The following is a 10,623-nucleotide window of genomic DNA, read 5'->3' as shown; positions in this document are numbered from 1 at the left end:
TTAGATGTATTTTGACTACTTTTTGTATGTTGTAAAGTTAGATAACGAAGATATATTAACATAAAACAAAAACATTTAATAGGGCCTCTTTGATTAATTTTGCCTGGGGCCCCCACTCAATGTTGGTTCGCCTCTGGGTCTATCCCTCACAGCCTCGCTTTCATTCACGTTAAAAGTCAAAGATGGCGCTGCTGTGAATAAGGTCTATACTGCACAGTGTACTCCCTACAGTTTTAATATGACAGTGAGTGAGACGCATAGGGGGCGCTTGAGAGCAGCACTTTTCTGGAACCTGAAATGACAAATGGGACACCGTACTTCTCTCACACACACAGCAAAGCTAAAAGTGTGCAATTTCAGACACAGCCTGACTCTGAGTAGGGTGCCCATGTGATCCCAACGTGCAGTATAGTATTTTAGAAAAGAAATGCAACGAACAACATGTTTGCATGTTCACTACTGGCATAGTTACCTTATCTAACACACACATGCGTTTGTGTGATAGTGTGCTTTCAGCCAATCAGCGTGAGAGCTCAGTCCCCGCCCACCGGACCGAGGCCATCTTACACAGAGGCGTCACGCACTGTATGATATCAGTTTCGGTGCTTGTGACGCTGCTGCTGTAACAGAGGTAAATGACTTCATGTTGTTATTAATATGCAATTAAAGTACTGTCGTTTAAAAGTTCTGCGTAGCTGGACGTTTGTCTGGGTGTGCTGGGTTTGTTTGGCGTCCGTGCCCTCTGGACTGAAGCTGTCACACACGCAGCTTTATTAAGCATATGCTTTGCACATGCTATTTTTTTGGTTACGCATAGGTAGAGATTTAACTGACGGTTGTTGTTTATGTATTTATTTGATATATTTTTTCAGGTTAGATTAGTGTCAGACGCAGTTTAGCATCTGCAGGACTCAACAGCTCTGCAGAAAATATTGGATATGATTTCTGACAGCCGCATTTTTATACCCTTTTGTAGTTTTTTCCCCAAATGGCGTAAAGGCTACAAGAAACGACAGGCAAACGAGTTTTTGGCACTGGCCAATTCATACACACCTAATGTGTCCTTCCTGCTCGTGTGCTTGGCAGCTTAGAAACAGCTTAAAAGTCAACACGATCTCCATGTTTTTATGCTTTTTAAAAAATAAATAAATGTGAGGGTTGATCATTACATATTTTCTCAACAGTTGCAAATGAGTCTGGCAGAGGAAAAAGTGGGCGTTTCTGTCGATTTGCACTGAAACATGGATTATGAGAGGAGGTAGGTCAAAAGCCCTTCAGCCCTGCAGTGTATTATCTTCTGTTTTTAATGCTAATTTGCATTTAACCACTGGATGGATTCATGCATACGTTTTCTGACCTTATTGCATAACCTCATGCTGTCAAGCACGGTAAGTTCATTGTCTAATGGCTTGTACATGCTGCTATTTTATTTACAAAAGATTGTAGGTATGTAAATGCATACTGGGAAGTATATATTTAAAGGGATAGTTCACCCAAAAATGAAAATTACCCCATGATTTCCTCGCCCTCAAGCCATTCTAGGTTTATGATTGTATTCGTCTGAAAGAAGAATGTCATAGAGTTATATTTAAAAAAAAAAAATTCTGGCTCTTCAAAGCTTTATAATGGTAGTGAATGGGAGCCCAAAATTTGAAGCCCAAAAAAGTGCATCCAGCCATTATAAAACGGCTCCACACGGCTCCAGGGGTTAAAGGGTTACTTCAGTGATTTAGCATTAAGCTTTGTATCAGTAGAAACCTGGTAGTATATTCGAATTATCGTACCCCCCCCCCCCTCCCCCCCCCCCCCCCCCATGTCCCCCTGAGACGAGATAATTATAGCCTAGAAATCTAGACGCACCCTAGCGGCAGAAAATGTATTTTGCCGCGAGTGTAGTCTAGCAACTCTCAGTAGACCTGAGAGCTGGAAAAACCTGGTCAGGCCAATCACAGCGTGTGTAGATGTGTAGAGTCGGTGGGCGGGCTTAACATAATGACGGCTCTCGTAAACAAAGAAGCTGACGAACAGCGGTCTTTCGAATCGGCTTTGGCTGCGACTCTGGAAGACTTGGAGTTCAGCTTTTCTTTGAGAAAAGAACAAAGAACGCCACTGAAGTCATTCTTAAGAAAAGAAGATATGTTCGAAGTTTTGCCTACCGGATACGGCGAAAGTCTATCAACTAATGTTAGCTCGGCTTCACCTTCTTCTTCTGGTTGGTTGTGGCGCTCATGGCGCTATCCAATTGCGTGCAGAGGGAATTTGAAAGCCAACCGTTTATCCCGCCCCTCGGATTGAGCCCTGCCAATGGTGAGTTCCCAGACCCAACATCTTGATGTGGGTCTGGCTTGTCAGGCTAAAAGAATTATACATTTTATTTCTGGAAAAAAATCCTCAGATGACGCAAATATCGTCATTTTGGCTAGAGACTACAGCCAGTAGCAGGAGCTAGTTCCACATGTTTTCAACCAGCCCATAGGGGTGGGATCTCACTCACTGAATGTAAATGCGCACGGCCGCTCGGATCGGGCATTAATAACTGAGCGGTGCAGAGCAAAGTGAGTGTTTCAACTTTTCAATTAATTCTTATAGACCCTTTTCACATTCCCGGGTTTCTCAGAGCGGAAGTCGTCATAGTTGGGTTAACTATTGCAGTTGTGAATGAGAGAATACATTAAATATATTTTTTGTGTGCCCATTTGCTCAAATGGCAAAAGAGAAGCTCCACAATAGTGATTTTACAACTTTCAAAAAGAGGGAAAACATAGAGTGAGATTGATAACGGCAGTCAAAAGAGAGAAAGATGTTAATTTTTACCAACACTCCCATAGACGCTTTATTTATCTGGCGGGTAAAACATCTAGAGAACACCCTCAAGTTAGGCCAAGAAGATTTGTCTGTAAGGGTACTGTCTAAACGCACAGTTACCTGACAAATATTTTTAAAGTAAACCTGACTCTCCATTTTCTTCCACCCCAGATAGGATTTCATCTTTATTTTTATTTCCTTTTAATTCCTTTTATAACTATTATACTATATATATTTTTATTTTATTCACTTATAACTATTTTAACTTCATTTCTGTGTAAAGCACTTTGAATTTCCACTGTGTATGAAATGTGCTATACAAATAAACTTGCCTTGCCTTGCCTTATTAGAAACACCCTCACAGCAGCGGCAACTTGTTTTTTTGTAATTTGATGCAAAAGTAATACAATACAAAGTATTAGTGTTATAAATGTAGTGTACATACAAAAAAAAAAAAAATTAAAATACAAAAAATGTTGCTGGATTTACGATATTGATGACCGTTAAAACGCGTCATCACAGTCTGTGAAAAGGGTCTATGAAAGTTAAGCTTCCATAGGCATGATCTGAAAACGTGCCAGACTGGACACTCGCCGTGAATGATGCCGCGCTTACCTCAGCTCTTCTCTCGTGATGAATGAAATCTGACTCCTGCTGCGTCTGTGCCGTGACTTTCCTTCGGCTCACTCACACTTTATTGAAAAGACACGTTCAGTTTTTAATTGTAGTGTTTATTCTCTAACTGAACGAAATTATTGTATTATTATGAAGATCAAAACAAATAACCAGTAACCGTGGCTGTGCTTGTAGGGCAGCGAAGCAAATGCATTCTGGGAGTTGTTGTCTTTCATCCACGTCTTTTCTCGGTCTAAAGGCACCAAATTAAAAAATAATTTCACATTTCTACTTATGACCCAGTTTAAATACACATTCGTCTTCCCAGCGCTGAAGTACCCCTTCAATAAAGGCCTTTGAAGCGAATCAATGCGTTTGTGTAAGAAACAAGTGAAGGTTTGAATGAATGATTCAATGACTCGCTCATAAATACACAAAATGTGGGTGTGGATTTACATTTTCAGAAATCGCTTGGTGCGCCTTTAAACTGCAGAGTGCCTAAATCTTGCTCTTTTCCGATGTCATAGGGGCGGTCGTGGTGACCGCATGGGTCGCTATGGGAAAGATTCTGATGATCACGACTACAGGGACATGGACTATCGTGGCTATGGACAAGAAAATGGCTTAGGAGTGAATAGCAGATTAACAAATGCAAGACAGCACGAGCGGGACAATAGTTTTGAAGGCGCGAGAGACTTTGCCTCAGGCAATTTCTCGAATAATCGACCTGGATTCAGCCAAAAGGTGAACCGTGGATCCAAAGACAACCAACTTGGTAAAGGTCTCCTCCAAAGTCCCCCAAATCAGATCGTCCACTCAAGATTCCAGCAAGATGAAAAGGATTATGAGTTTGAACCAGAGATCGATGCACACAGGAGAGATGTGAAGACATTTAGATCAGGACAGAAGGTGCACCTGGATGACCAAACGCCAGATGAAGGTGAAGAAAAGGAGGACAACACCTGGGGCGGAGATAGAGGACGGCACAACTCTCAGGGCGAATACGCTGCTGAATGGAGGGCTGAGGAAGACAAATATACCAGACATCTTGGGCACAAACAAGTGAGTACAGTTTTCTCTCCGGAACGCTTTTTAGTTTTGTATGAATCATGATTACAGAAAAAGGTATTGACTATTGAAATGGATTCAGTTGCTTAAATTCTTAAATCTTAATATCCATTACTAGCCGTTTATTGCTGTTTACTCTCTAAACATTTTAACATTTCTCTTGGTTATTAAAAATTGAGAAGAGTAATATATAGGAGGATGACTGTCTTCCTGATTTAGGGTGTTCCTGACCAAGTCCAGTCAGCTAGGGTCAAAATGAGAGATGGAGACTACCAGCATGCTATGGAAATGAGCCAGGAGGAGCCAGAACCCCGTGACCAGGACTACAGGTCTGATACAGAGCCGGTCCAGAAACCCAGCAACGTTGTCATGCTGAGAATTCTCCCACCGAATGCAACTGTTAACGAGGTTTGACAATATTTGTATTTTTGGACTTGAATGCAATAACCAAACATCTGTGGCATACACTGTGTCCTAACCAGACGGGTCACGATATGCGATAAAACACAGCTTGCCCATGTCAATCAGAGGTTTTGTTCCAACTAGTGTTCATTTCGTTAACGAAATCTATGACAAAAAATGTTCGCTGATGACTTTTTTTTCCGTGACTAAGACGAGACGACAGCAGTGTCATTAATAGATGACTGTGACTATATCAGCATGGAATATTGTCGATGAAAAAGACGAGGCTAAAATGTAGTGACAAAATAAAAACAAGTCTCTCAAAACATTACAGATTAAAGACATTACAGCTTTCATGCTTACGGTTGCCAGATTTAAATGCCCCAATCAGAGCCGCTAAAAGCACACGTTTTCCATAAAGGAACACGCCGACTTTTTGGGACTTTAGCTTATTCCCCGTATCCCCCAGAGTTCGATAAGTCCCTACATACCATTCTCATCTCCGTGCGCGCCATAACTCTGTCTGACACATCCCCCGCTAGCCTAGCTTAGCACAAAGACTAGAGGTAAATGGCTCCAGCTAGCCTACTGCTCAATAAGTGACAAAATAACGCCAACATTTTCCTATTTACATGTTGTGATGTGTATAGTTACATCGTGTACTAAGACCGATATGGGTAGGAACTATTCTCTCATTCCTGCGTAGGAACTTTGCTGCCGTATCATGAGTGCAGCGGCGCAATGATATTACACAGCGCCTGAAAATAGGCTAACTTCCGCCAACATGACCGTTTACCTCCAGTCAAGCTAGGCTAGAGTAGGGTTGGGTACCGAACTCGGTACTTTTAAGGGCACCGACCGTATTACGTCGCTACTACCGAGTACCAGAGCATATGAGCGGAGTGGAGCGGTGAGAATCTCCGCTCATCGCTCACGGAACTGTTCACCCCTCCGCTCCCCCGCTCAAAGCTACATCAGGCCGCTCCGCTCATTATCGCTCAGCGCTCAACGCAGTTTGCTTTGGGCTCCACTCAAATCGCCCCCCCGCTCGCTCCAAAAAAGGAAAAAAATCTACATGTATATCACTTTTAGCTTAGACCACAGCCTTACCTCCTAAAGAACTGAGCAACAACAACATTTTTCAAACAAAAATGTTTTATTTCAAATTACAAATTAGGCTAGTCACAAAAAGTCCTGTAAAATTAAACGAATAAATGGGCCTTATAATATAAATAAAAATGATATAAACAAAAATATACATAAAAGTTTTAAAAGTAAATGAACTATTAGGCCAGAATTTTGATTAGTGAACTTCTGCGCAACGCCCATGATTAAAATTTAAATTGGCTTATATCCATCCATTGTACACACAAACTGCTGTAAAATTAAATGAATAAATGGGCCTAATAATATAAATAAAATGTAGGCTATATAAACAAAAATATACAAAATCCCCAAACGTTTTAAAAATAAATTAACTATTAGGCCAACATTCTTGTAATTGATTTCACATTCTTGTAACTGATTTTTGCGCAGCGCGCAGGATTAATTTAAATTGGCTTATATCAATTGTACAAAAAGAAAGCTGTAAAATTAAACGAATTAATGGGCCTAATTATATAAATAAAAATATACAGGCTATAGGCCTAGATCAAAGTTTTAAAATGAACTATTAGTCCAAAATTCTTAACTGAACTTTTGCGCAGAGTGCAAAAAAAATGTGCTTTCCATGATTGCATAACGAATTAACAATTCATTACCACCCGTCAGCATGTTTTAATAATTTGTTTCCTCATTTTAATTAGATCGTGGCCACATTGTAATAATCCGTTCCCTATAGTTTTAATAAAATTGGAGAACGAATTAGTTCAACGTGGCCACGATTTACTTAACCAGGGAGAACGAATTAAGAAGTTGTGGGAACGAATTTAATTCGTGGCTACGATTTAGAAATGAGAAAACGAATTCTTAATTCATGGGAACGAAATATTAATTTGTGGCCAATGGCCATGGTATATTTTTGTCTGCATGTTACGAGCAGGGCTCCGTATACACGATAGACCTACCGTGCCTTACCTATTTATCTATTAATTTATTATCGAATGATATATAGCTCACCTTTTGCTGCACTGCCATGTTTGCGTAGCACATCCTCGTGCTTTCTGGCAATGTCGCTTTAGATTCCAATATCTTAGCTAACTCTCACAATCTCTCCACACTCCCTTTCAATTTCTTCTCCCTGCTCGTTCTCAACTTTGTGCATTTATGTATAAGGTTCGCAACTTCATTAAAACAATATTTGAACTCCATAACCTATTGCTCCACTATTGCTTAGCTATTTCACAGATTCTAGATCTAGCAAATCACCAAAGGACATTCTGTGTTAAGCGGGTTGAGCGAGCGGCGCTGAGCGAGTTGAGCGGAATCTTCAGAAAGGCGCTCACCGCTCTGGAGGAAATATTACCGCTACGCTCCCCGCTCCGCTCCGCTTACATGCTCTGCCGAGTACCGATTCACATTAAATCAATCGGTACCCTACTCTAGCCTAGCTTGACTGGAGGTAAACGGTCATGTTGGCGGAAGTTAGCCTATTTTCAGGCGCTGTGTAATATCATTGCGCCGCTGCACTCATGATACGGCAGCAAAGTTCCTACGCAGGAATGAGAGAATAGTTCCTACCCATATCGGTCTTAGTACACAGGCTTTCCTGTAGCTCAAACTGTAGAGCATGGCGCTAGCAACGCCAAGGTCATGGGTTCGATTCCCAGGGAAAGCAAGAACTGACAAAATGTAAAATGTGTACCTTGAATGCAATGTATGTCGCTTTGGATAAAAGCGTCTGCCAAATGCATAAATGTAAATGTAATGTAAATGTACCTGAGAATGCATCTGGTGATATAGACTAGTGTCTGTGAATATTAAGCCGCAAAAAGACTATTTAAATATGAATCCTGCGTGTCTGTGCGAATTAATGCCGTAGAAGCGCGGTTTACCACACACACACACACACACTCTCTCACACTCACTCACTCACTATCGCGCTCGCTATCACAATGCCGGTCGTGTGTTTCCATCTCTGTCGTCTCATATGAGGACATGAACGCACGAACGTCATCTCCAGAGTCAATTTATGAGCATTTTACTGTTTAATTTGAGAAAAACTACCGTCATAAACACAGAAACTCAAAGGAACGGCAACCCGTCAAAATAAAAGTCAAATGACAAATACATCACTGTTGTACAGTAGAATTTAGATAAGTCTCAATTAATAATACTAACACAAATGTAATAATAATAATCAAAACTTTAATTAATCGAAGTACCTAGTAGCCTACTATCTAGTAAATATTACAGTATACAAACATCACAGACAATGGCAGACAGAGACCAGGGCAGCTCTGGCATAATGTCAATAACACTTCTATAAATGACTTATAAGGTTATTAATGTAAATCCCTAAAGTACCGAAAAAAGGTACCGTTGGGTACCGGTACCGATACCGGTTAAAATGTGAACGGTACCCAACCCTAGGCTAGAGTTGTGCTAAGCTAGGCTAGAGTTATGGCAAGCACGGAGGCCGATAAGGAACCGATAAGCGAAATCGGCGAAATGACTGGTTCTGGGAAACCGGTTCTCGATTCCCATCCCTACACAGGACCATGACTAATTTAAGAAAATAGCTGACAAAATGAACACTACACAGTATACTACACATGATAGAGCTTTACTTGTATTTAACCCGGAGTATTTAGTCATCCAGCAGTTAGGATACCCATTTTGGGCAAATCCCATATTTGAGGTCTGGTGTAGTTAAGCGTTTGCTGTTTGCTCTTTAGATTCGGGCTCTGCTGCAGGAGCAGGGGATGCGCCCCAGGGAAGTTCGCCTCATGAGGAACAAGTCTTCGGGTAAGCATGCTCTACCAAGGGGGCTTCTTTGTACCCCAGACTGACATCCAAGTCTCTCTTCCACTGCCTTTCATAACAAGCCTTAGCTCACTCTTGCGTCTGCCTAGTTCAGTGTGTTATTTCAGTCCAGTCTCTCTCTTCTGTCTCACTTTCCTCCTGGTGTATTTGAGTTGAATGAAAAGGCTGCTCAGTACTGGTGTTTTGAAATATTCAGGTGTATGTTTCCTTAACCCCCTGCACATCTTTTCATTTAAGCCATCACTTCTGATTGTTTCCTGTTCTGTAGTGTGTATGATCATTTTCTTACCATACCCCTTGCCAGACTATTCTTAACCAGACACCATTCACATACTCACTTGATACATCCACACGGAACAGAAATATATACACTGGCACACAAGCAAAAACACATCTACTCCACGTGCCAAGCTTGCCTCACATGTCCTTCCAGCCTTATCCCTCATCTCACTTTGATTGCCCTTGTCCTGAAGTCTGTGGAAGATCTTGCGCCTTGTTTTGTGTAAGTATTTTGCAATAGCTGTGTTGAGAAGATACTAAGTGTGGCTGACCATTACATGAGCAATTTTGGGCTTTTTTGATGGGTATGAAAAGGTTTTGGAATTTTGTAACCTCAGCTAAAAGGGTGGACAAAGTAAGGTAAACACCATTTAAAAGCGTTTCTTTTCTTTCAGGCCATTTAGGGTGTGTTCACTCTGGTATTTCGGTTCTTTTGGTCTTTACCAAAAAAGAAAATGATACATTAATGCCGAGTTCACACTGCACGATTTTCAAACTCGTCGGATCACTGCTCTTTTCACACTGCACGATGGATCGGCGACAGGGGGTTTCACACTGCATGACTGTACAAGAGGAAGAATCGCAGACAACTCTGTCCTGTTCGTAAACGACGTTTAACAAGCAAACACACACGAGAAGTGAAGGAAACAACTCGTGATCACACGTGCGTGAGACTGGAATTATTCTTAAAAATATAGGCCGCTAAAACTTGCGATCCAAATTGTCTATGCACTGATTTGCAGTGAAAATTAGAAAAAGAAAAAGATTATTGTGGAGGAAATGGTTGGGGAGGCAGAGCAAAGATTGTGTTCTGCAAAGAGAGTTTAGAAATCCTTAAAAAAGGGTAAAGAAATCCTTTTGCAATGTGCTGCAGTTGCGGCTAGTCAAGAAAATGTTTGTGCTTTTGATTCTGTTTGATAATTGTAAATATATCTATTAAAATACTGATATTCTGGTCTATAACTCCTCCCTGAACCTCCCGCTGCCCTGTATCTTGCTCTCTCATTGGCTGTCGGTCATTGCCAAGATAATTTCGGTCAGAACTCGTTTCACACAGCAGGATTTTGAATCGCACGCCAAATATCTTGCGGGCGTCGGCGACTCATCGGTGATTCTCTCTGATCGCGTCTTTGATCATTCACACTGCGTGATTGTCACTCGCGTGCACGAGCACCGATTTGCCTATGATTTCGGGAATTTGTCTGCGATTTCGCAAAACCTGTCGGCGAGTCAAAATCGGGGCTAAAAACGGGCAGTCTGAACTCTGCATTAGTCCTGGTTCGCGTAGTGTTCTCTAGGGGTGGGTGCAGTGTTGGGGCGGTTACTTTGTAATGGGTTACAGATTACAAGTTATCCTTTTTAAAATATAATAAGTAGTGTAACCATTTTAATTACTTTTTTTAAAGTAATGTAAATTATTAAATTTGATAACTTTTTGATTACTTTTCTAATTTCCAGCACTGGAATGCCCTTTTGTCGCTTGCCATGGTGTCAACTCTCAGACAGGTTGTAGCCTAAAGCTTTAAGCGG

At 41.2% G+C, this 10,623-nt stretch overlaps 1 protein-coding gene across 5 annotated transcripts in view; it reads left to right on the top strand.

Annotated features, from left to right (window-relative positions):
• Positions 1–546: 546 nt before the first annotated feature.
• The window catches only part of rbm10 (RNA binding motif protein 10), a 35,219-nt gene continuing 25,142 nt past the window's right edge, over positions 547–10,623 (top strand). For 4 of the 5 annotated variants that reach the window (XM_079803003.1, XM_079803001.1, XM_079803002.1 and 1 more), the window contains exons 1-5: positions 547–631; positions 1,185–1,258; positions 3,948–4,482; positions 4,708–4,896; positions 8,727–8,796. In XM_079803003.1, the coding sequence (XP_079659129.1) occupies positions 1,242–1,258; positions 3,948–4,482; positions 4,708–4,896; positions 8,727–8,796 (811 nt within the window). In that variant the 5' untranslated portion in view covers positions 547–631; positions 1,185–1,241. Of the gene's footprint in view, positions 632–1,159; positions 1,259–3,947; positions 4,483–4,707; positions 4,897–8,726; positions 8,797–10,623 lie in introns of those variants that run through there. The other variant, XM_079803000.1, reaches the window with a different exon arrangement.

The sequence above is a fragment of the Gobio gobio genome, assembly GCF_949357685.1.
Source record: "Gobio gobio genome assembly, chromosome: 21".
NCBI classification, from domain to species: domain Eukaryota; kingdom Metazoa; phylum Chordata; class Actinopteri; order Cypriniformes; family Gobionidae; genus Gobio; species Gobio gobio.
The sequence above is the reverse complement of the archived record's forward strand: the minus strand, read 5'-3'. Positions and strand labels throughout refer to the sequence as shown.